The 27,712-nt window shown below is 33.0% G+C and overlaps 2 protein-coding genes across 3 annotated transcripts; one reads left to right on the forward strand and one right to left on the reverse strand.

Annotated features, from left to right (window-relative positions):
- Positions 1–867: 867 nt before the first annotated feature.
- LOC133205457 (phosphatidylinositol N-acetylglucosaminyltransferase subunit P-like) lies at positions 868–4,022 on the forward strand. Its single transcript, XM_061341277.1, has 4 exons — positions 868–1,027; positions 2,442–2,514; positions 3,268–3,386; positions 3,732–4,022. Exons 1-4 carry the CDS (start codon positions 907–909, stop codon positions 3,830–3,832), a joined length of 414 nt encoding a protein of 137 aa, XP_061197261.1. The 5' UTR covers positions 868–906; the 3' UTR covers positions 3,833–4,022.
- Positions 4,023–4,371: 349 nt separating this feature from the next.
- Positions 4,372–27,447, reverse strand: LOC133205456 (synaptic vesicle 2-related protein-like). 2 transcript variants are annotated; one of them, XM_061341275.1, is made up of 15 exons: positions 27,368–27,447; positions 26,954–27,096; positions 25,320–25,486; positions 23,690–23,788; positions 23,285–23,356; positions 20,738–20,862; positions 14,499–14,562; positions 12,642–12,767; positions 12,194–12,322; positions 11,602–11,761; positions 10,477–10,557; positions 9,980–10,173; positions 9,473–9,562; positions 6,616–6,729; positions 4,372–4,690 (listed from the first exon to the last, which is right to left on the reverse strand). In XM_061341275.1, the coding sequence occupies exons 2-15, from the start codon at positions 27,081–27,083 to the stop codon at positions 4,679–4,681; spliced, it is 1,563 nt and encodes a 520-aa protein (XP_061197259.1). In that variant the 5' UTR covers positions 27,084–27,096; positions 27,368–27,447; the 3' UTR covers positions 4,372–4,678. The 2 variants fall into 2 exon arrangements, with proteins under 2 accessions (XP_061197259.1, XP_061197260.1); XM_061341276.1 differs by lacking the exons at positions 25,320–25,486; positions 26,954–27,096; positions 27,368–27,447 and adding an exon at positions 24,880–24,900.
- Between the last annotated feature and the right edge of the window lie 265 nt (positions 27,448–27,712).

Consider the following 27,712-nt stretch of genomic DNA (forward strand, 5'->3'; position numbering starts at 1 on the left):
AATCCCTGTAACATCAACTCATTTGTCAGTAGCCTGCCCCGGTTTAAAAATATTGATCGTACTCAAAGCAGCATCGAATAAGTTAGTAGACATAAACATCATATGCAGGTGATAAAGGAATATTATAAATTACTTCATAAATAAGGAAAGTTGACGATGGAAAAGCTGAAGCGTTTGTCATACATGTACATTGTCATGCAGTTGTTATGTGCCAATATTATTGACCTTGACCTTGGCGTTTGACTATACTTTTGAAAAACTTTAACCTGGCCATAACTTTTGAATAGTTGGTGCTAGAGCTTTCATATATTTTACATGTGTATTCCTTGTAACAAGAGATTTCCTTGAGTACAAATATTTTTGACCCTTTGACCTTGCAGATCTCTCCCGCACATGTCACAATATAAAAGCAGGGGTTAGAGTCAGAGGAATCTCGGATTAATAAGCTACCAGCCATATTTCCCAAGGAAAAAATGTTCAAAGCCAATGAAGTTTAATGTACAGAAAGCACTGTTGCTTACTATACACTGGAAAAATTCATGTCCTAAATAATTACATTATCTTTGTCTAAAATAATACAATGCTTAAAAAAAACTTGAATGAATTTCATATTGTGTCATTTACTGTAGAATCTTTCATCAAAAATCTAAAAGAACCACACATATCTGGCAATAATGTGGGTAAATACCCAATCTTTCTATGCATGTGCAGCTGAGCCTGATGTGTATTAAAGGACTCGCACATCGATTTCCGAGTTAGTTTGGAATCAAGTTATCAAGTACCTGTCAAGCCGGAAGTCAACAAGATGTGAATCGACGAATTTGACGAACTACTCAACTAGGCTAGTTACCGTTACGAACTAGTGGAATGCAGACCTTTGAATTTTAAACAAATTATTTTGTTTAAATGATTGCGAAAAAGAAAGTTAGACAAAATAAAGAATCCATGTCACCGCATTCACCAATACATGTACCAGAAAGGGCAACTTACGGATTCGTCTCGTATTTGTTATGCTACATTTCATTTGGTATGTTGTTTTAAGGAGGCTGGGGGATCAACAAATTAACCACAAATTAACCACCAGATTTAACTTAATTTTTTAGATATGATATCTTAAGCTGTCAACTATCATTTGGCAAAGAAAAATTTCAAAAATTTTAGTTTTAAAATTTGATCATTTTCTATATCTTCATATGGAGCTCTTCTTCTAAAGGAGATCAATATAGTCTAAAAATGGCTACAACCCCCCAGCCTCTTTAATAGGGTTCGCCGGCCACCGTCTCTGGTTCTAAATTTTACTGTGTTGTTATGGGGTCAAGCTCCAGACAGCTCAGTATTATGTTACGCTACAACTCCATAGCATTATTCGTAGGGAAAGTAGTCCCAGAGAATTGACACTGTATGGAGTTTGTTATGGGGTATACCAAAGACGCTTGATCACGTCACACGTGCGCTTTGACACGTTATTTTCACTTTCTCACTTTTTGCTACATTTGCATCAAGGAAACTTTGTTACCCAAAACGTGCTACAAAATTCTGTAACTTAGCCATGCAATGCCATGGGACATGAGGGATGAGACCTCTCTTAATCTCTAAAAATGTTGCTCTCAGACAACTAGTTGCCTTCTACAGGTCCGGCACAATCTCTTGATTTAGCTATATAGCTTGATTTAGCTATATAGCTTTATTAAGCTATTCAGAATATCTTGATTTAGCTATTTTATCACACCTTTTTCTTAAATGTGTTATTTTCTCAGCATGCACAAAAAGTCGCACCTTGGTGCAGTGATGATATTCAACTTTGAACTCTTCTGAAAATAATGTATGTAAAAATCAGTCATCAAATTGCGTCTCCTTAAGAGACTTTGTACTCAAAGTTCTGAAAGTTCTGGGGCTATATAAAGCAATTGATACAGTTACTTCTTCAATGAAATTATAAAGGAGGCCAATTACGGTCAACAAGATAATTCACTGGTAATAATTCAATACAATGAGACGTAATCATACTTATCCATGCCTCAACGCACACAAGGTAGTGTACAGTTACTCAAACAATGGAAATTCATCTTTTGCTTAAAAGTATTCAAAAGCTGCAATGTTAGAACTATCTTTGATTTCGGTTGGTGTTTTCATAGCCCATAGTACATATATGCATAGTCAAATATTTGTGACTTTTTGTTTATTTTTTACAAAAAAAGTTTTTGTGAAAAACTGCATAAAAATAGCTTTATCAAGCTATTTTGAATAGCTTAGTAAAGCTATATAGCTATTTCAAGCTATATAGCTAAATCAAGAGATTGTGCTGGACCTGTTTAAATGCTTATGCCTTATCCTATTTTTGATGTTTTTAAACAAATGTTAAGTACTGTTATTAAAGCAGAGAGACTTGAAAGCAATTTTAATGTTTATAGCTGTCTTTGATGATATCCTTTATTTTGCAGGTATCTTTTTGATTTGGGCTTACACTCCCTACTCTTATCTGGAATGGATTGGTCTTACTTACTGGCCTAGCAAGTAAGTCTCAACTCAGTCTTGTCTCTCATAAGATGTATTAGAGAATAATAGGACAGTAAGTAAAAAACAGTGTTTTGAATTATCTGACGATTTTCATATCTGTTGCAAAAAAATTTGGGAGATGTAAATTAAATTTAAAAAATCACCCTTTCTTGCATTGTAAGTTACATGTAAACTCTTGTATATTAGGAATGTATGATGAAAGACCATTCAGAGAGTAAGTCATCACTGATTAGCTGCTTCAAGATTATGTCTATTAGGTTAAAGTCTTGTGACTTGGGAGTTGTTGAAATCTTGCAGTTTCCATTCATAAGTCAAATGATTTTGCTGTGTTTGTGTTGTTATGACTTGGACCCATTAAGTTTGTAACCCAGCTGCTGACCTGATAGGAAGTCAATATTTTTTGTTATTACTTAAAACAAACATAATATCATTATGAAGAACCACACTGAAATTGCTTATTTAATAAAAGTATCTCAAAAGTTATCCAACTTTTATGAAGGAAAATCAACTTAGAAAAAATTATTGCCCCGTTTGTTTTTAATCATGAATGTAGTAGTTGAACACCATGTCTTAAGAAAAAAAGGAATGGGTCGAACTTCACATAGAAAATGCATTTAACTCAGAATTGTAACTTTCAGAGATGGCCAATTAAAGTAGTTCAAACTTGAGAAAAAGAAATTCTACTTAGACATTACAAAGGCCTATATGTCTTGTACAATTTGTAAAGACCAGTTTATGTAATGCTTGTAGGTTTTTAGCAGTTTCCATCCCGCCTTTCCTCTGTGTCTTATTCCTAGGTAGCTTTGTATTCTATGAAGGCCTAATCTTTATCAATACGGCACCAGTGGATTCTCCTAGTACTGTATCAGGTAAGAATTATTACCAGAGATGTCAAACGTGTATACAAAAAAATTAACAGAGGAACATAATGCTAAGCCTAACTTTGTGTGTTGTCTAAAATGCTAGTTACTCCCACCAAACATAAATTTTCGTTGAATTTTAACATACATTATATGATCTTATGTAATTGGAGGCAGTAAAATAGAAGGCAACAATTAATTATTTTTGAATGCAAAAAAAAATTAATTCTCTTGAAAATCTTGGAAGCACTTAAGTTACGGCCCTTGAAAAATCAGAGGCAGAATAATTTTCTATTCATTGGCTGATAATGAAAGAATTGTAAAATATTTTTTATGTTTTCTCCTTGATTTCAGATTCAAAGAAGGAGGATTACAAGTACTTGCCAAAAGATGCTATAACTCCAATAGAAGAGATATCAATATGTGATGTGAATAAGGCATTATATGGAACATGATTTATTATGTCAGTGACTTGAAGCTTATATAATCCTACTACAAGTCTTAAGCAAAGAAACTTTTATTAAGAATTTCTGTGCATTTCTACAACTTCAAAGAGTGATTAAACTTGATGTTAGACATCTCACTGTTATTTGCTGATTGTACAAAATATAATGAAAAAAGTCATTAAAAACTCTTCAACTCTTAGACCAGAAAAATACATCTTCTTTGTATACAAGTACTAACAGATTGCAATTAGTGTCATTGCATTTTGTGTCAATATCAGAAAAGTTATTACTAGTATTCTTCTGATAGTACAACAGATACAACAAGTTTTATCACAAGAAATCTCATTCAGAAAATGTAATTTTCCAAATTAGATTTTCCTCAGACTTAAAGTATAACTGGAAGCAATTTAAGCCTATTTTTAGTCTTGTGACAGATTTCTTTGTTACATAGATGTAATACGTTTTCTTTGTTCTTTATCAACAGTGGATACAACTCTCTTTTCATGTTGATTTTGATTCAAAATGTTAAAACTTAGAAAATAATAATCTTAATTTGTTAAAAATTTATTTAAAATTTGCACAATTAATACATTTGTATTGCATAGCATCAAATTGGCCAAACATACTGGCATAGGTTTAATAAGCATACTTTTTTTTCCTTATAAAAGCACTTTCCCTCTTGAAAATAGATCAGGTTTAAAAGATGCATATAAATAATCTATATATGATTTACATATAAATGTATAAATAATCAATCTGTAAAAGTCTAAAATGGTCTGATTTATCAACCTCCAATGAGAATAAAATATCCAATGCCCACACAGCGTTTCTGATGCTGCCTTCTATATCCAATGGTTAAATGGATTGCTGTAAATGTAAAAAAAATGTAATATTAATAAATAAAAGCAAAGAAGCTCATGCATTGATCTTCAAGTATAAAGAAACCCAGAAGTCTCTGATGAGACTGTAGCTCTACTGGTCTGTACTTATAACAAAGGAAAAGTAGCACTTGGATTTGAAACTTTGCAACAGGCAGCAATAAAGAGAATTATGTATCTTAATGTAGTCTACTTGTGTGCCAAGTTATATTGAAATCAAACAAAAACTGTATAAGGAATAGCATTTTGAAAGTATTTCACAGAAATTCTATTTTTAGTAACCATGGCAACACCATTCACTGAAATCAAAAACCGATATACACTATTATGTATCATAGTGTAGTCTACTTGTGTGCCAAATAATATTGAAATCAGACCCAAACTGTAGGAGGAGTAGCGTTTTAAAGAAATTTCACAGAAATTGAAATCAGACCAAAACTGTAGGAGTAGCATTTTGAAAAATTGTTTACAGACAGACGGACGGACGACGGACACCTTACTATCGCAAAAGCTCTTCTGGTCTCTGACCAGTAGAGCTAAAAATGCTAACTCAGAGAATATGCGTCCCCCACTTGAGGAAAAAAAAAGAGGGTGGAAGAACTGAATAAATTATGCAGATGGAGAAAGAAAAGAGGTCAACTTTGACCTTTTAGCATTTGGCCTTAAGATCAATAGGAGTCTTTTTAAAGTTAAAGAAATTCATAACCAAAGGTTTGCAAATGCTTACAGAAAAACTGACCTTATCATCTGAAAATTATATATGCAAAATATATTTCTGACCTTGACCTTTTGACCTCAAAATCAAGGCCATGGGGAGTTGTACTATAAAATTTCATTGCAAAATCTCAAAGGCTTTTCAAGATATAGTTTGGAAAAAATAGTGTTACACAGACAGAATGTATGAATTTATGACCTTGACCTCTGACTTTTGACCAAAAAATTGATAGGGATCTTCTATACGCCATAGGAAGTTATTATTGATATTAAATTTTGTTGAAGAAAGCTCAAAGAAAACCTTAAGTTATCATCTGGAAAATTTTATCGGAAATATATGAATTTTTTTTTTTTTTAGACCATTTGGAGCATAGGCGCTTGGGTCAAGGATGATGTAAATTTTCTATATAAAATTCGAACTATACTTGTAACATTTTTTTCAGTGCTCAGTATTAATTTTTAGTAAACCTTTTTTGTAAACCTTTCTGCTTGATATACACTAGAATGTCACAGAAATTTGATATTATGCACGTTTTAAAAATGACATTTCCCACTGTATAGTTAAAAGAAACTTTTTAGTTTACCGGTACATACATCATCCTTGACCCAAGCGCCTATGATTTGGATTAGTGATATATAATTTCATTGCAAAAGCTTAAAGATTTTTAAAGATATCGTCCGGGAATGAAAGTGTTACAAACAGAATGTATAAATTTATGACCTTGACCTTTAACCTTTTGACCTTAAAATCAATAGGGGTCTTCTTTCAATAGGGAGTTAGGGTATAAAATTTCATTGCATCAGCTCAAAGGCTTGAGATATCATCTGGAAGCAAAAGTGTTAAACACAAATAGAATGTATGAATTTATGATCATGACCTTTGACCTTTTAACTTCAAAATCGATAGGGGTCTCTTCTTTAAGCCAAAGGGAGTTGCGGAATAAAATTTCATTGCAAGAGCTCAAAGGCTTCTTGAGATATCATCTGAAAATGAAAGTGTTACACATAGACAGAATGACAGAAGGATGAACATGCAGACCCAATTTAATATCCCCCACTTTCACTGAAAGTGGGGGACAAAAAAAATGTTCACAAGATGTTGATATTAAAATATTTTATTTACTATTATAAAGATTCTGTTTATAGGGTAATTTAAGATTCAATGAATCTTTAGAAGCTGAGTTAAAAAAGTGAGCTTACCGGTAAAACTCTTCCTTTTGTTTCAATTGGTAAAAGAACTGCACAGAGAGCAGCTAACGTTCCTAGAGAGCCATATACCCACACAGCAGATGACAAGGACTTGTCTAATAAAACCTGGAAAAAGAGAAATTATATATATGGTCATTCTACATAGTGGTGCACAAAATAACCCAAACAGAACTATATTTTCAAAGAAAAACAAGAGGCCCACGGGCCTTATAGGTCACCCGAGTATCATGCAACAACTTCGCCACAATGGATTCATGTTTTAAACCAGAGGCCATGAAATTCACAATTTCGAAAGAGGCACACTTGCTCATCATAATTTTACATTTAGTAAGCTTACTTAATACCCAGAAAGAGAGCAGAGGATTATCAAAGAATTAATGCATTTTCACTATGTAATCATTAGAGCCCTGCCCTAACACCAGAACCATGATGCAGGGGCCATAAAATTCACAATTTTGGAAGAGGCATCCTTACATATCATAACAATACTCTTAGTTCATCAGCTTAATACCCAGGTGAAAAGAAGAAGATTTTCAAAGAATTATTGCATTTTTACTATGTAATCATTAGAGCCCCACCCTAACACCAGAACCCCTGACCCAGGGGCCATGAAATTCATAATTTTGGAAGAGGCATCTTTACTCATCATAACTATGCATCAGTTTGTTTGTTAAATACCCAGGATCAAAGAAAAAGATTTTTAAAGAAATAATGCATTATCACTATATATTCAACAGAGCCCCACCCTTAAACACCAGAACCCCTGACCTAGGGGCCATGAATTTCACAATTTTGGAACAGGCACCCTTACATATCATAACTATACTCTTAGTTCATCGGCTTATTACCCAGGAGAAAAGGAGAAGATTGTCAAAGAATTATTGCATTTTTACTATGTAATCATTAGAGCCCCGCCCTAAAACCAGAACCCCTGACCAGGGGGCCATGAAATTCACAACATAGGAATAGGCACCCTTATTCATCATAACTATGCCTTCAGTTTGTTTGCCCTGGATCAGAGAAGATTTTTAAAAGAAATAATGCATTTTCACTATACATGTATATTCAACAGAACGCTGCCCTACCACCAGAACCCCTGACCCTGGGGCCATGAAATTCACAATTTTGGAAGAGGCACCTTTCATCATCATAACTATGTATTTATTTTGTTTTCATAATATCCAAGAACACAGAAGAAGCTTTTTAAAGAAATAATGCATTATCACTATATAATCAACAGAGCCCCACCCTAACACCAGAACCCCTGACCCTTGAGCAATGAAATTCACAATTTTGGAAGAGGCACTCTTTCTCATCATAACTATGTACTTAGTTCATCGGCTTAATACCCAGGAACAGAGGAGAAGATTTTTGAATAATTAATGCATTTTCACTATATAATCATTAGATACCCGCCCTAACACCAGAACCCCTGACCCAGGGGCCATGAAATTCACAATTTTAGAAGAGACACCTTTCCTCATCATAACTATGCATATTGTTTGTTTCCTAAATACCCAAGAGCAGAGGAGAAGATTTTTTAAGAATAATGCTTTTCACTACATATTCAACAGAGCCCCAACCTAGCACCAGAACCCCTGACCATTCATAAATTTCACAATTTAGGTAGAGGGCTCAATGCTTATTACATTCATGCCAACAGTTTGCCTGCTTGATGCCCAGGAGTAAAGAAGAAGATTTTTAAAGATTGCATTAATTCTGATGGTTTTAGCCCCACCCCTCAGGCCCCAGGGGGGTAGGGGTCATGAATTTCACAATTTTTACTCCCCTTCACATATAAATGCTATGTGCCAAATTTGGTTGAATTTGGTTCAGTGGTTCCAGAGAAGAAGCTGAAAATGTTCAAATGTTAACACACGACGGACGACGCATGCCAACGGACGAAAACAGATAGCAATAGGTCACCTGAGTAAACTCAGGTGAACTTAAAAGGTTTTCATATTAATTTATATAGCACCAAGTCCTAGAAAAATGAAAATTATCCACCTATATTAGCTCACCTGAGCTGAAAGCTCGTGAGCTTTTCTGATCACATTTTGTCTGGCTTCCGTCAGTCTGTCTGTCCATCTAAACTTTTCACAATTTCCACTTCTTCTAAATAACCACTGAGCTAATTTCACCCCAACTTGCCACAAAGCATCCTTGGGTGAAGGGGATTCAGTTTTGTTCACGCCCTCTTCCAAAAATTAGTGAAAATTTAAATGCTCAATTTAAAAATCTTTTCAAGAACCACCGGAAAAGAAAAGATGAAACTTATGTGTAAGCTTCCTGACATTGTATAGATTAGGCAATCAATGTTTTACATTGGATTATATAGAATTTTAAAAAAAAAATCTTTTCAAGAACAGTAGAAGCATAATAAATCAAATACTAGTAAATATGGAAATATCCTCATGTAGTGTAGATTCAAGTTCCAGATTAATTGTTAATACAAATTTAAAGTATCAAAGATTTTTATCCTCTTGCAATGAAGTTGGAGGGGTTATAGTAATGCACTAGTGTGTGGGTGAATGCTCAACGGAAGTTGGGTAAGTAATAATTTATTTCAGGATTGATGAGCTCTCTAGTGAGGGGATGCTTTGCTTTATGGTGCCCTTGTTTCACATATTTTCACAAGGACATCTTGCTGGAATCTTTAATTCTGCCTTAACTCTCCCTAGAACTTCAGTCTCACCTATGTTGATTTCCAACACATCTGAAAGTTTAGCCCACAACTGTGCATGGATGTATTTCTAATTCAATATATATGAGGATAAAAATATGGTTTAAACAGTTTATAAATAAGCTATCTGATGTGAACTGAAGCCTGTAAACTAATTTCACTTACTTGAGCAATGAATGGTGTCAACATGGCTCCTACCCGAGCCCAAGCGGAAGCTGTTCCTATTCCTAATGTTCTTATTGTTGTAGGGTATACCTAAAATGTATCCACACAAACAAGATAGAACATACACTTTTTTCCTTTTTAAAAAACCACTAAATGTTGTAAGTAGCAATGTCGGGTAAAACAAAAGATTTAAAGATTGTTGGATGATCATCAAGCCACAGAAAAATGTTGATGAGGAAAAACTCAATAAATCTTATTGTTATTTCTAATTATTGTAAATCTCTTTTTATTCATGAGAACTTTATTTCTGCATTATGACATGAGACTACCTGCTTGTGAAAATTTAATTCACGTGTATATTTGTATTACTGAAGATTATACAGAACAATATCCACATTTCTCAAAAAAATTATGTCTTGCTCATAATTACTAAATGACTATCTCACAAAAATATGGTCTCACAAAAATTTGTTGATCTACAGTAAACTAAACAGAAATATAATTTACCTCTGCTGTATAAATATACACAAAATTAAATAATCCTTGAGAGAATCCTCGCACCATAAACATAATGACTGTTAGTAAACTTTTCGGCATGTTTATCTGTAGAAGGATGAAAAAAAGGGCCATTCCAAAACTGTTTACAGCCCCTGTGTATCGCCTGCCAATTCTGTCTATAAGTGACAGATTCAATGGAAGTGCTGAAGGAAAAAGAAATAATTATTCATTAATTAAGTGTATAAACATGTAAATCATAAAATCATATTCAAAGGTCCATAAACCACTCTCTCAAAAAAATACAGCATCCTCTGACCAATTTTTCTCCTTACTGTTTCTATACTCAAACCCTTAAAATTTAGAATTGATATTCTAGCATTACACTGTTAATTTCACATTCCCATCACAGAATCAAAAGTTCCATATTTTATCTAACTTTGAAGAAAAGAGCTATCATACTTGAGAAGTTCATTCCATTTAAATTGAATTACTATACAGTTGTTTACCTATAAATTCTCCAAATGTTGATAAAAGCATGGTGATGTAGTCATCTGATTTCAGAAGGTTACATTTACAGTTCTCTGCATCTGCAACATAAATGCATTCAGGAATTTTTCATAATCAACCAAGTGTGGATTATTCACCATCACAATAAAAAAAAAAATGACCATTTTTTTTCTCAGGAAGGGGATGGGGGGGGGGGGGGGGAGAGGGGGATTGCAATATACATGTAGGTCACAATTTTTCCTACTGAGTCAGGCCAGGTATAAGGTAAAACTTATCAAATTATACACAATATCTAGCTTTAGAAAACTTTACAGCACAATTATTTTACAGTTCAAAATATTCTAGTATTAGGTATCAAACTTAATTGATACTGTGGTATCTATTGAGCAACATCATCATCTGAATGAGATATTCACCTTTATAGCTTACATAGAGAAAATATACCAATGAAACATCAATCTGTGATTTCTAACACTTCCAATGAATGTTTTGATCAGATTTAGGAGACAGTTTGTTAACCCCAAATACTTATTTAGCAACTTTTTAATACCAGTAGTCTCACAATAAATGTAAACAGTTTAATAAGGAATTTTTCTGGGACAAGTTACTGTTTTGCTTCACATCATGTCCCTCATAATCACATTTTGTTATAAACAAAATATTTTTGCTGAAATCAAGTTAATACTAGAGAATAAGCTGCAGTTCACCAGCTATTTGTGACCTCTGATTCACAGAAATTATTTAAGAATTGGCTGGAGAATTTCAAATCATTAATGCTAAGCAAGATTTTTTTTTTGTACAGTTATGAGGGTTCCTTCTTGCAAAGCTTGTTCGTAAATACAAAGGTTTGTTTTAATAAAATTGATTTTCAAAATTTGATATTTAAAAAAAAGAATTATTATTAAAATGCAAATAATTTTAAAATACCCTATGGTGTAAAATTTAACAGTAATTGCCTTTTAAATTAACAATTTTTGAAAGGAATGAAAGTCATTAATTCTGATGACAGTTTTCTCTTACCAGAGGGTCTATGACCCTTAAGATTTACAATCTCTGTTTGGATATAAGAACCTTAATTTATAAATTTTCTTATCAATGATGTTGATTTATAATGAACAAAGTACCCTTTGTTTCTCCCTTTGTGTTATGGACTTGAAGAATTTCAGCACTAGCTAGCACCATTCCGTAGTAGGAGAAGGCAGTAACAAACCACATCAACCACATTTGTAACGTAGTCCGACGATATTCTGGTGACATGAGATCAAAGAAATTTCCCCTTGTTCCCTGTTGATAAAATCAGATTGATCAAAGTATCTATCCCGAATTGTGGGCACGTTTGAATAACCATCAACCTTGAACTGCAAGTTTATTTTTGAGGTTGGTATGCAATTGTTACACAGTTATAAATAAAGCTGTTTTTTCCACCTTGTGAATTCAACTCATATTTGTTCAATTTTATCCATATTTTTTTTTATTTGATTTGTCAAATTTGGAATAGTTTATACCAATTTTCAAATTATATGAGGAATACATATATCATAATTAAAAAAAGCCTGCAGGTAATTTAGCACCATGGAAATTCATCTTTTTGGGAGATGGGGGGGGGGGGGATTTAGCCAAAGTTTTTATCACTACCTCTTAATACGAACAAGGTTCTGATTTGAAATGTGTACAAAATAAGCACAATACAAAAATTACAGAATAAACAATCCTTACAACATGTGATACTGTGAGTCTTCCACTAGGAAGCTTTGACTTGTTTAACTTTGCGGCTTTCTGAAGAATACAAAGTGCCTTCTCTTTCTCACCCGCAGCAACTAGGTACCTGGCCGATTCTGGAAGTAACTGGAAAAAACGTTTGCTTGTGAAATAAAATATATCGATAACTCAAGTATACTACTTAAAACTCAATTTTCATTTGCATGCAAAACATAATTGTCAATTTTGTGACCTATTTTACAGGTGAATATTTTTTGGCTTGAATGAATTCTTTGGTATTTACATGTATGAAGAAAATTTCTTCAGTTACAAAAACTAATTGTCACAGATTGATTTTAAACTGCAAATTGCATATAAAAGTTGTGGCAAATAATACATACTAGTATTTATAGCAACTGCAGAGATATATAGAAACCCTTGTCATCATTTTCACCATTATACCCACCTTGAGTAAGATGCATATGAGAAAAGAAGGAAGTGCTGACAGGGCTAAAAGCCACCTCCACCCCAGCGCTGGAATGACTATGGAAGCTATGGAAATTTCAAAGACAGTGCCCATTGCCCATGCAACCTTCAAATAAAAACAAATAGATTCATTCCTCAACTAAAACTTTGGCATTCAATTAAAAATGTCTTGTACATGAGCAGCCTTAAACATTTTCCTTTTATGTAATTACAATACTGGATGCATATACTATTTTCAGATTTGATACAGAAATTTGCATCAAGAAGATGTTTATCCAATGTCATATTTATATTTCCAAAATGCATAGATATTTTATGCATTCACACTGAATTACATTAATGTGTTATGATTTAGTTTTGTGATATAAGGCAAATCCTTTGGATAGGATGTTGAAATCAAATTTGTTCAACCTGCAACTTTGACTTCATTGCAATTGCTTAAAATGAAGTAAAAATATTAGCACTTAATTGCTCATGGCAAAATATGTGTGAAGATATTGACTAAAGATCATTTTACAAAAGACACAATTTAATGAGCTTTTAAAATCATGACTGTCCAAGCAATATCTTAATTTACAATACATGTTTAAATTAATCGTGAAAAGTTTAATATAAAAGACCTTTTAAAAAACTATTATCTTGAACTTGATAGGACAAAGAAAAAATTTCGAGATATGGAGGGTTAAATATTTATATATATATATACATAAACAAAAAGTCATTGGGACTTTCAACTCGCTTTTCTACATATCCATGCTATTCAAAAAGAACAATTTTTGATATATGAGGTTCAACTCAATATAATTTCATGTTGAACTGCCTGAAAAAGAGAGAGAGAGAGAGACCATTGAGTGCATCAGCAGCACACAAGGAAATGCATGCTGAACGTGCTCGTCACAAAAATGAATCACAGATGAAAAGCAGCCTACGTACGTTCTAGCAAGGAAAGGGTAAGCGACAAGGAATGGGCCTGCTGAGTATGACACTCACTATAGTGCATAACTACCTACCTTTGTACACTGACACAGAACTAAAATCATTGACACATCCAGTTATGGAAGAAATCCAATAGATTTAACCCACTTTTCCAGCCTCTAAGGTTAAAATTGACATCAAATTAAAGCATGCTCACCTTAACCAAGGATTTTTAAGATAGATGAAATCACTGTTAGACAGAGTTCATAGTCCAGTGTATTTTCACAAATCCTGGGAATTTTGGTACTAAAAACATCAAGCATCCTACACATAGTTCCACGACAGAAGAGTTAATTGTAATTATAATATCAAGACTAAATCCTTCCTTTGCCTAAAGATTAGGAGCACCAAAAAACACCATTATACTACATGTAATACACACAATTTGGCAAAAAATTCAAGTTTATGAATTATGATACTTAAGGTTTTCAAGGAGTTGTGATATCAAATAATGTTATAGAAAGAAAAAACAAGACCTGACATCTGCTACTACACCATTGGAAAAGTTCTTCTCTTGCACAGGAGAGAAGACACCATATAAATTTAAAAATAATTTTAAATTTCAAAATAAAGATATAAAATCTGTTCAAAATGGCTTTCAAAGACATACCAGTCTTAATAAAATATTCTTATTCTTGACTAGTTGCAGGACTGGTGACAGACATTTTTTTTTTATTTTTCTATAAAGATTAACTTTTTATAGCAACAATTACTTATTAATCAGTTTATCTCAAAAACCTTATAGAAAAACAAGGTTTGTCCATGCAGGTGTCCTTAAAAAGTCTTCCTGCACCAGAGACAAGCAACATATTTAGTTTCCCAATCTTTTAAATTCTGATAAATATATAGAAAATATACCTACCCCACCAATCTGCAACATCTTTGCTCTTGACTTTGATGGTAAAAACTCAGCTAATAATGCAAAGCTGGAAAGAAAACAGAAACCTGTTGGAATGACATATAATTACACATATATATCTACATGTATAAAGAAATACAGGATACTGTAAGAATTTTATACGTAAAACAGGGATGGGGTGATCGTAATCGAGTAATCGTAATCGATTGTAATGATTACATTTTTTTCAAGTAATCGACAGTAATCTGTAATCGAAGAGATTTTCAATTACTTGTAATCGTAATTTAATCGATTACAGCTAAAACTTTCAAAGTAATTATAATTACTTTTTTGATTACTTTCGATTATTTTATACATAAATGGATGTTATTTTGGAGAATAATTTCCAGTCAGTCACACATAAATATCAAATATAAACCACCTAGTGTAATGTTTGGATTTCCTAACTTTTATTTTCATTAGTTTAATAATGTTTTCAATAAAATTTGCATTATAGGCTTACAGGTCTAGTATTAAATAATTCAGAAGTGTTGCTTTAGTTTTATTTTTTTAAAATTGGTTGAGCTTTTACGTATCGACTTATCGAACCCAACAGAAGAAACCTTTTTTTTTCTTAAAATCTTGTTTTTTTTAAAGTAATATCTTAGTAAAATTTTAATTCTGTGTTCACTGGACCGTGACCTCATTGTGATTTTACTTGTGTGAGCTACGAGTTACGAGTAGTACGAGTTATCTTGTTCTGTACTTTAGTAGTATTGGTAAGTCGCTCCGCATATTTTTCATACCCACAAGATATATAGTTGCCATACGATGTGTTTTGCAAGATCAAATATTGCTAGTGTGACAGGCCGTACGAAAAATTCTCGTGTAAGAAGGGGGACGAAGGGTGGACGCAGGTTCATTAGACATATCCACACTGTCTGTGTTGGGCGGTTGAAATACGGGGGGCATCAACTTGGGGTTAATGGAGATAATCTGGTGTACATCTTGGGTGATATACTCAACAATCCCTTATCAACCGTACCAAAGGAAGTTCCCAATAAAGTATGTGAAGCTTTCCCTATCCCAACATTAATTCAAAATCGGGCAAAGAGAATTGATTCTTCACTTGGCATTAGTAAAGACAATCTGACGAAAATTTCATTGTCAATATCACAAAGAGTCAAAAAGTCTCTACGTTTATTTACTATAAATTGCAGATCTGTGAAAAATAAGACCGTTTCAATTTCAGACTTCATCGTCTGGGATGAGATTGATATATTGGCCATCACGGAGACTTGGCTTGGAACTGATACGGATCAAATAGTTTTAAATGAATTAACCCCTGTAGGCTACAAAACTTATCATAAACCCAGAATTGACCGTAAGGGAGGGGGTGTAGCTATCATAGCAAGACAAAATTTAAAAATAGTTGAAGAAAAGCAACCCTAGGACAATGTTCAGTTTGAACATATCGGATGCATCGTGTATTCACAGGATTATAAGTTTCGAATGTCTGTCATGTATAGACCTCCTTCAGCCAGTTTGTCCTGTTTTATTGGGGAATTCTCTCAGTACTTAGCACCATTAGTCGTTACATCAGAAGAACTTCTTATCACAGGCGATTTCAACATCCATGTGCATAACGTCAAAAATGCGGAAGTTCCTTAACTCTCTTGATGAGTTTGGTTTAAAACAGCATGTTGATGAACCAACCCACAAAAGGGGGCATATACTTGATCTGGTCATTACCAGAGAGTCGAACAACCTCCTGTTTTCTAAACCGGAGGTAAAAGATCCCTTATTATGTGATCTGAGAGGGAATGTGTCCGGTGATCACAAGGGTATATGTACTGTTTTGAATGTTTCGAAACCGGAAAAACCAAAGAAATTAGTGAGTTTTAGGCAATTTCGTGAAGTTAATATAAAGGACCTGAGTTCCGACCTCGATGACACCCTTAGTTTTCTGAAATCAGATGACATTTCGCTTGATGACCATGTTACGAATTACGATTCCATTGTGCGCGATGTTGTCGACAAACATGCACCTCTCTTAAGTAAAGAAATTACGTTAAGACCAAACACAAAGTGGTACTCATCTGAACTGCACGAAGCAAAACGTGAGAAAAGAAAAGCTGAAAGGGTTTGGAGGCGCACTAAACTGACTGTGCATCATTTGATTTACAAAGAAAAGTGTTCATCGAGCACGAAGCTACTCGTTGAAAGCAAGCGAGACTACTATCTGTCCAAAATTAATTCTTGCGGTAAAGATCAAGGAACAATTTTCAAAATTACGAATTCACTACTTGGAGAATCAAATGCTCCTATTCTTCCCGACTGTACATCTGATTTGGAATTAGCGAACAAGTTTGGATCATTTTTCAGTAACAAGATAAACAACATTCGAGATGAGTTGGTCAGTGAAAGCAGAGGCGACACTAATTCCATGTCTTTTGATAAACCATTTCAGGGTGAAGCGTTGGTCAATTTTGATCCTACAACTTGTGAGGAATTTTGAAAATTTTGTCAAACTCTGCACCAAAAACGTGCTGTATAGACCCGTTACCAACCAATTTACTCAAAGAATGTGAAAGTTCAGTATTAGTGCTTCATATCACAGATATCATCAACAAATCGATATCTGAGTGTTCCGTTCCATCGAGTTTCAAGGAGGCAGTTGTGAAACCATTGCTTAAAAAACAAGGTTTGGATAAAGAATGTTTCAAAAATTATCGACCTGTCTCGAACTTGCCTTTCATATCAAAAGTTTTGGAAAAGGTCGTCAGCATTCGAATTGATCGTCATCTAGAACAAAACCGTCTTAACAATGACCTTCAGTCCGCTTACAGGAAATACCATTCCACTGAGACAGCCCTACTTTGTGTTCATCATGACATTGCTGCTGCGCTGGACAACAACAGTTGTGCAGTTCTAGTTATGTTGGATCTTTCGGCAGCCTTCAATGTCATTGACCATAGCATCTTGTACAAACGGCTTGCACACACTTTTGGTATAACAGAGAAGGCTCTTTTGTGGATCAAGTCATACATGAGTCAAAGAACGCAACGCATATCAGTTGGTTCCGAAATTTCCGATTCATTACCATTAAATATTGGTGTATCTCAAGGCTCAGTGTTGGGGCCTAAAATATACTGTATTTTTTCCCGTCCGCTCACCGAGATTTGCTTGCGTCATGGTATGAGGTACCACGTATACGCCGATGATACACAAGTTTATCTAGTAGTAGAACCAACTGAGACCTGGCTGAATGTGTCTTCTCGGTTAGCATGCTGTCTGAATGAAATCAAGTCTTGGATGTCTAGTAACATGCTGAAATTAAACGAGGATAAAACTGATCTTATTGTATTTGCCCCTAAGAGTCGAATCAAAACCATGACCGAATTCAGCTTATCGTTTGGAGAAAAAATCATTCACAGTGTTCCGAATGTCAGAAATCTTGGTGCATTTTTTGATTGAATCCTATCTTTTGAAAAGCAATGTAATGCTGTTTCAAGGACATGTTACTCGCAGATTCGCAAAATAGGACGCATTAGACATTTTCTTATGGATGGGGCATGTAAAACACTTGTCCACTCTACGGTGACATCACGACTGGACTATGGTAATGCGCTCTTATTCAACATAAATAGCACATATATATGCAAATTGCAGAGGGTTCAAAACATGGCTGCTAGACTTATTACTAGGACAGGCAAGCGTGAACATATTCAGCCCATACTTGTTGAGCTACATTGGCTTCCTGTCAAATATAGAGTGCAATACAAACTATGTGTCTATGTTTTCAAAGCACTTCATGGTTTGGCAACGACTTATCTTTCTGAACTAGTTTGCGAATACAGACCCGCCAGGTCACTTCACTCGGTTTCGTCAAACAAGTTGGTTGTGCCTCGAGTCCGATCAAAAACATACGGTGATCGTAGATTCGATAGAGTTGCTCCAACACTTTGGAATCAGCTGCCAGTAGAACTTAGACAAGTTCACATATTGGAAGTTTTTAAAAGGAAACTTAAGACTCATCTTTTTAAAAGAGCCTTTACTTGAAGTGGAAAGTGTATATCCGTATGACTTGTTTTAATATCAACGTGACTGTATTTTCAGAATGTCTTACTATTTTATAGGTGATATAAGATTGTTTTAGTCTTCCTTTTATTATGTAGATTATTATATCTATGTAAAGCGCTTTAGAGTTCACATAAGATAAGGCGCTATATAAAATTTTATTATTATTATTATTATTTCAACCATTTATTAATAAAATATACAGATTTTTCGTGCGCATTATACATTTGACCCATTGTCCTCTTGCTACATGTCCTTTTTCATATTTCAGATGTTGAAAAACTTTCTCTTGTAATAGAAAATTATAAATAGCAAAAACAGATTCAAGTACTGTATTAAATATAAATAATTTAGTTAATAAACTACATTGTACTTGAAAAAAGAAGAAGATGGAAATACTTATTCATAACTGAAAATGTTTAAGCAACTTCAATCTTGTGTTTTATTAACTTTAAAATTTGCAAAATCATTCTCATGTTTTCATTCAAAATTGTAAGGTTGCTTTTATAACAGTGAGAGGTTATAAGTGTCTGTAAGAGAGAGAGTGTGTCACTCTGTTTGCTTATCTTAATTGGCTAATTAATTGACCGAGACATCCTTAAATGATTTGCAGATAATGAGGTGTAAACTATGAACTACCTAGTGTTTAACTTTTATAATTGATAGTTCCATTGAAGACAAACAATATTATTAAAAGAATTAATAGCTCTCAAGACACTTATTTCAATACAGAATGAAATTGTGCTATTAGTTAAATTACTTAGACACATTTAATTTTAAATTACATGTTTATTACTAAGAGTTCGTTCTAATTTACTTATTTTTTTTGAAAAAGATGCGTACAGGAATGTTTAATATGTACTGTCAACATACATGTACGGGCAGCCCAAATACTTCTAATGAAGTACTTCACAATAAAATATTAAATAATTTTTGCAACAAGTCAATAAATATGGAGGTTCAGATTCAAGGTTGAAAGGAATAATTAATTCCTTGGCATATTTTATTGTAGGAATCATGTATCCACTTTCCATGGTAGAGAATCCCTCATTTGAGCATTTAGTGAGAATGTTAGCCAGAATAAAACCTTAAAAGAATCTGCACTGAAACTGCAGGAACATATTCAAACTTCAGTGGATAACACCAACATTTACCATTTAAATATTGCTTTGATCTTTGAAGGGATAAAATCTTAAAAGTAATCGATTATTAATTGATTACATCTTCCAAAGTAATCGATTACAATCAATTACAGGACAAAAATGAGTGTAATCGATTAATAATCGATTACACAAAATTCCTGTAAGTAATCGATTATTAATCGATTACATTTTTCAGTAATCGTGCCCATCCCTGACGTAAAAGGACTTAATGATAAGAATTTGAATTCAATGTCTGTTACTACTGGTGAGAAATGCACCAAAATCTTTATACAATAAACCTTTGAATTTCTTTGTTTTTGATACTCTTACAAGCGAAAACCTCTACTGTGATACCCTAACAAACGAAAACCTCTATTGTGATACTCTAACAAGTGAGAACCTCTGTATTGTGATACATTATGGAAAGAATAATGGGTCTGTAAATTTGAAGAATCAAAACTCCACATAGATACTTTAGTGCACAGTATTTATCAATCAATGTCTTTAAAATGAGGTAAGAAACTCAATGAATAAACTGTTTTAAGATATGTGGGACAAACTTAATTAGTAATGTAAAAAATATGAAAAAAATTGAATGACAAAATTTATTTTCAGCTAAAGTTACTTCTTCTTAAGTAAAAACCTCCATTCATGATACTTTTAAAAGTGAGAACCTCTACTGTAATGATCTTACAAGTGAAAACCTCTATTGTGATACCCTTACAAGTGAGTACTACGTTTATTGTGATACTCTTGGAAGTGAGTAATTCTATTGTAATACTCTTAGAAGCGACTAATTCTACTGCATACTTTCACCAGTGAGTAATTTTTTTGCGATATTCTCACAAGCAAGTACCTATAATTATGCTCTTACAAAATACAAATGAGTAATTCCATCTTGATACTATTACAAGTGATTACCTATATTGTAATACTATTACAAGTGATTACCTATATTGTAATACTCTTACAAGTGATTACCTCAATTGTAATACTCTTACAAGTGAGTACCTCTATTTTAATACTCTTACAAGTAAGTACCTTTGGGGTGATCCTGCGAGTCCAGCTCCAACAAGACCCCGTAAAATGAGTACCCATATAAAGGATGGACTAAATGTAGTTAAAAATCCAAAATAACCAATCCACATTGTCACCATGTACAGTGTCTGAAAAAAGAGTAAAAACATTGTAAACAATTATAACAGTGGTAAAACTAGGAAACAGACCATGTAAATAATTAGAGCTAACATGTAGAGCGGAAAAAAGGTATTGCTTTGGTTTGAATCAGAATCTAGTTCAAATCTACATGTAGAGTCAATCAAACACACTTTATACATAACAACAGTGGAGCCTCAATAATCATGAGTACAATCTGGACACTTTAACTTTCAGACAGAATTTGTGGGGAACAGAATTAACATTAATACCTCAAATAAACAAAAGTCCATTTCATTACTCTTGACTTGGGACATTTGCTTGGGAACACAAGTGTCCGGATAATGAGGCTCCACTGTAAATAATTAATATTAATCTTTTTTTTGTTGGTTCAGTACTTCAAACACTTTCACATGAAACTTGAAGTCCCTCAGAAAAACGCAGGAAGTTTGAACAATTTTCTGTAACTGTTTTCTCAAATGATAACCATACATTTGAATCACTCTTCAATTGAAAATATTGTTAGCATAGCAAAAACAATCAGCAGATACTACAGATGTAGCCATTATAATCTTGTGACTTCCTATATTATGACCTATCCCCAAATGTCAATGTCAAATGTCAAACAGTATACATTCAAACTCTAAATTTGGCAGTATTACAAGAACATGTACATGAAGAGTAGTTTGTCACAAGAAAGTGATTCAAAGGCTGCAAAATTAACTAAAATTTATTGATGGTGTAAATTATTGAAAATAAAGTAGTGATTTATGAAAAACTTCAGTACATACACTGTATTTTCTACTACACTTCAAGACTAAAACAAAATGTTTAAAAAGTGTTATGTAAAAAACAGTAGCAATCTGAAATGGTCAATACCTGTGGTAGTCCACCTCAAGAAGATATTCATTTTGACCTTGGTTAAAATAATTAAAATTAAGTCTCTGACCAACATATTAAAAAAAAGACCAGAGATTTAAGTTGTGGACTTAATCCAGTAGACAGAAAAACTTGAAGAAGATAAAATCAATGCTCCAGATCTATTATCTCAAGGGCAGAAAATTGTACATAATATTGGCCAATGTAGTTTTAATGCATGAAAATATTAACAGCATGCAAAACAGAAGAATCATTCTATACACTATAGAATTTTGCATCAATCCTTAATTATCATATTCAGTGGTAACAAATATGAAGAGCATTATTAATAAGAGATAGAAGTTGTATCAGTCAATCATAATTCATACAGGCTGATGCATGCTTTCATTTAAATACCTACAATATAAGTATTGGGCATTGCATGCTGACAACCCTTATAATTCACTTTGAATTGGACAAAAAACAATTCACACTAACCAAACTCAATTAACACTTAACTTACCAACAAAAAAAATTTAAAAAGCTTTTCAGAAGGTTAGCAAAATCCTTAACTTAAATTTAATATATCAATGTCATTAAAATACAATAGAAAACTCCACAAAAATGACTTGTTCCTTTTAATAACTGCTACTTCTGTGGTTTAAGTTTGTTGTTGTTTTTTTTTTATTATTATTACACTTGCAAATCCATGCAAGAAACTGATCTCATAGAGTTTTTTGATAGGTAAATTCTTAGAGCTCAGATTTTCCTCAAATACATGTACCCCTTATTACATGGGGGAAAATTGAAAGCCATGCTTTCTAGGGATATTTTCTGAAAATTCACTAAATATAGTCAGAGTAGGCAGCTGCCAGTGACTACAATTATCACAATGGTATCATAGAATATGTCTTTAATTTGAAAATTTGGTAGATTACATGAAACAAGATCATTCTAGGTCAAATAATTTTTACAAAAATTGTCCTAAATTAAGTGAAAACTGAAAAGTCAAGAACAAAATGAATTTATTCTTATAGATCCATAACTTTAGTTAATGCACTTACTTCAAGTTTAAGAGCTCTCTTTATGTAAAGAAAGTTTAGAAATATATTGTCCTGAAAAACTTAACAGAATGAGTAAACAAACAAGAACCAAGCATACAGTATACCATAAATATCCATTGAAATCCAAGCAGCCTGTGAAAATTGACAATGTGTTATTAAATTACTTGTCTCAAAAGGCTAGCTTGCTTCATGAAAAATGCTTGATGCAGAACAACTTTGCACAAAGCAGGAGCTGTTCCATGTTTACTGCATTGTGTGCTTCAACAGTTACAAAATATTAAAGGGTTATTTCTGCAAATATCTATTTTTTTTTTTAATTTAGCAGATTTAAAAAAAGAAATAAAACAACAACAGAAATTAAAACTGTAAATTATCCTACTCCTTTACACATGTATTTGGCTAATTCAAATGAATTGCAAATTGAAAATGCCAACATGACACAATTTTCTACAGAATGATGTGGTCTTTGAACTAGGATTCTATTTTTTTTTTGTTTGGTTCTGATACTTACAGTTTGTCTTCCATATTTATCCCCTAAAAATCCCCAGAATGGAGCCATTATACACATCCCAATAAAAACAACCTGTAAAGAACAAATGTATGTAAAAGTTAAGGTTCATTGACCCTTTGGTAAGAGAGATAACTCTCACTGAAATATTTCATTTTTATTAATTATAAAGTTGCCAAAAGGCCATTCCTGTCAAAGTTTTGCCCCACAGGGTATGTTGAAATTGTGAGCATATTAATCACAAATTAGATTTCTTTTTGAAAATCATTAGCGTTTAAGCAAAATTATTATATAAGTGAACAGAGGGTTGATAAATCTAAATTTTTTTTTACAATGATTAATAATAAACCAGTTCATAAAAACAGCTTTAAAATCATATACAAAACATCTAAAAACATACGGACTTACTGTAGTTAAAAAGGCTACATGGAAATGATCAAGCTGCCATTCACAACGCAGGGCAGGAGAAAGTACTGCCAGCAACATCATCTCCAGTGCATCTGCTGCCTAAAATACAGACAAAAATTCATATGAAAGTGTATTGAGTCATTCATAATTTCAACCATAATATAGATGCTGTACCTGCATCCTTCTTCATAGGCAAGTCAGTCACAAGTAAGAGCACTTTCCCATTCTCATCCTATACAGTCTTAATTAATACAATGATATCATAATGGTCTTGGAAGGAATAATTTGAACATACTTCTAAAGAGGTTTTCACAAATGTTGTCATTATTTTTGCAATACAAGAGTACATGTATGTCTATAAAATTTTCAATTTCTGCTTGAGTACAGGAAGTCTTAATTAATGAGGACTTTTATAATTATTTAATTTCTATTGTAAAACAATTCCAACCTGGACAGGGATGTATAATAGCTTATTTCCTAAAAGCCAGTCAACTTCAGCATATTTTTGTGTACACACACAGGACTGTATATGGTTTATATTAATTTTCATACCAATATACACTGTACCATTAAATGATTTTTTTTTCAAATATAAGTAGTTTCAGAGAGTTCTCAAAAAAAAGAATTAAAATGAAAGAGAAATGATAAAGGTATCCAAAATAGCCACAGTATGTCCCTCAAACTACAATTAAGAGGCACAATTACTTACAGCAGGTTTGACACTAAGGTTAGTCTGTTAGTCTCTTAGTCTCAGACTAAAACATTTTCATTCGGACTAATAAAATATGTGGCTAATTAGTCCAAACGGACCAATAAAAATTTCTGGAAAACAAAATGAATAAATTACCGATGTTCGATTCTCGACAACTTTTACTGGAAAACCCCGCACGTATTTAAATCTGTCTAGCTTCTCGGTGGGTAGTTAGGTAATTGCAAGTCAATTCAGAGCTTAATTTTAGAACTGATTGATATGAAATTAAACATTTGATATACAATGATCATGATTTAGTATGACACATAAAGATAGATGTCAGATGTTTTGGATGTAATGTATAGAGAAAAAAGAACGAGATCGGGAAAACGATAGTACTTCCTGATCACGAGATTTCAACTAAGGCCTACAAATGTTCGTGTTGAACCCTGTACAGTGAACAGACCACATATGATGTATAGACGACACAATTACTTACTGTAAACAGACCACATATGATGTATAGACGACACAATTACTTACTGTAAACAGACCACATATGATGTATAGACAACACAATTACTTACTGTAAACAGACCACATATGATGAAGAGACGACACAATTACTTACTATAAACAGACCACATATGATGTATAGACAACACAATTACTTACTGTAAACAGACCACATATGATGTATAGACAACACAATTACTTACTGTAAACAGACCACATATGATGTTTAGACAACACAATTACTTACTGTAAACAGACCACATAAGATGAAGAGACGACACAATTACTTACTGTAAACAGACCACATATGATGTATAGATGACACGATTACTTACTGTAAACAGACCACATATGATGAAGAGACGACATGATTACTTACTGTAAACAGACCACATATGATGTATAGACAACACAACTACTTACTGTAAACAGACCACATATGATGTATAGACGGATTTGGAAAAACCCAAAACCAATGGCTTCCACAGCATCTTCCACTGTAAAAACTTCTCCCCCTTCAGCGTTTGCTGAGCCATATAAATCATCACCAGAACTATCATCAATCAAGGCCACTTGTTCTAATCTTTCCTCTGAAACCAAACAGATAATTAAACAGAATCATATGGTCAACATTCAAATTTTAAGCAATTTTCTTTCAATTTTTTAACCAAATTAAATTTTGAAAGGAAAAGAAAACTATAATTGACATTAAAGCAGCATAATTTTATCATATCAAAATTAGAGATGAAGATTTGTAACCTGGAATTCAGCCTTTCACAACAAATCAAAACATTTTAAACATTAATAAAAGCCACATCAGTATTACCTATAGTGAGCAAATTAAATTCTACACTACAAAAAAGGTTTGTATTTTGCTTTGACAAACTGTAGACCTTTTGTTTTGAAAAAAAAAATATTGGAAATAAGTATTTCATTTCATTCAAAAATAAAAGATATTCAATCCCTTTTGTCATGTTTGTTATTTTTCATGACAGGTAGCCCCCTGAAGCCATGATTTTAACAAATTTAAACAACACAAATGAATATATCAGCATAGCATTTTAAATACTTATATAGATCAATGATTTCATTCCTTGGGACTCAGATGAAATGAAGTGAACTTTGTTCATGTGAGAAAGCTAAAATAAATTTCATGAAACCCTAGGATGCTGGGTGTCAAATTTGGAATAGTTACAAAGTCTGGTTAAATCTTATTTAACACTTCTGGGAAAATATCAAAGTTGTGAGAAAAACATTACATTCACCTACATGTGACTAAAAGACAGCAGTCTTGATGAATATCTTAATATCTACATAATTCTTAGATGACTGACATTTCCACACTAGCACAATTATAAAATGTCCAAATTCATCCTTCATCCAAGGTTCTAAAGCAGCTAAAAACTTCATTAAAAAAAAAAGATAAAACATTAAATAAGTTCTTAGACTATGCAAGGCCACCAATAGGATGAACCACTCTATACTGAATTAAACAGAACACACAGCCCCCCCCCCCTCCATTTATATACTGTAGAAACACAAATTTTTTGTGGGGATAAAATTTCATTTAATATTAATGTCATCTAAAAAGGTTTCATGAGCATAAAATTTTGTTGTTTCTAAAATAACCCTTATAATATTCAATATATAGTCAAATAAAAATTTTGCATGGGAATTATTGTTTACACTGAAATATTTACATTTCCAATGTCTTTGTCGTAGATGAAATTACAAATTGTAAAAATACTTTACTTCTACATAAATCTACTGGTTCATCGATAGGCGCAGTTAAAAAATCACGTGCGGGGCGGGACAAATAGAGACAGAAGCGGGGCTATTAGCACGGGAATTTGCAGAATCAGGAGCATGTAAATATAAGGAATAACTCAAGCCACTTGATTGATCACATCATGAATCCAAAAAATAAGACAGTTATTCCTTAAATAAACGAAATTTATTCCCCGACGAATATTTCTGCTTTTACAGTATAGTTATGTATGCATATTTTATTAAAACCCTGACAAGGCTAGAGACTGTGTTATAATTAATATCATTACCAAATAATTCATCATCTTCTCCATCCTCATTGTGTGACAGAAGTTTAGTGTACTTGACAGATTTATGATGATTTGTTGGTGAAGATAAATTGTAGAGTCCGCCACCACTGATATCTGCCAAGGACTCCATCACACCTAGTTATCTGAAATACAGTGGCCAACATAAGAAATATATGGCATAGGTAAATTTCTCCTCAAGAAAGACAGATATTTTTGGTAAATAAGGGCAAAGTGTTCAACCTATTCGAGTTTTTGGCTTTATCATCAGTAAGAGCTCCAAAGCTTCAGTCCAACTGGCCCAAAGCTTCAGATGTAAAGTATGGATACGATTGTGCAATCATCAGATCCTCACAAAAAAGAAAAAAAAAACCATCACCACAATTCTAATTGGACGATTTACTTGAATCAACGTACCATACTGCTTTTGACTTTACAACAGTCACCAGGTACATGTGTCACACTCTGGAAGCAAAACCGGATGTTACCTTATGTCAAAACTTCAAGTCGTAATCCGCTTATAATATGTTCTACTTATATGAAAAAATTCTACATTTAGTTGATTAAAAAATATTAATTTAAAAAAAGACAATAATAATAATAATAATAATAATAATAATAATAATAATAATAATAATAATAATAATAATAATACTGTAAAAATAAAAAGAGCAAGGCCGTGTCACGAGATCAAAATCTACTTTTACACACACCCGATGAAAATAAAAGTGAAAATAGAAAGAAAAACAACGACTGAACGAG

Source organism: Saccostrea echinata, unplaced genomic scaffold, assembly GCF_033153115.1.
Source record: "Saccostrea echinata isolate AGI-Se365-2 ecotype Australia unplaced genomic scaffold, CSIRO_AGI_Sech_v1 ptg000054l, whole genome shotgun sequence".
NCBI lineage: Eukaryota > Metazoa > Mollusca > Bivalvia > Ostreida > Ostreidae > Saccostrea > Saccostrea echinata.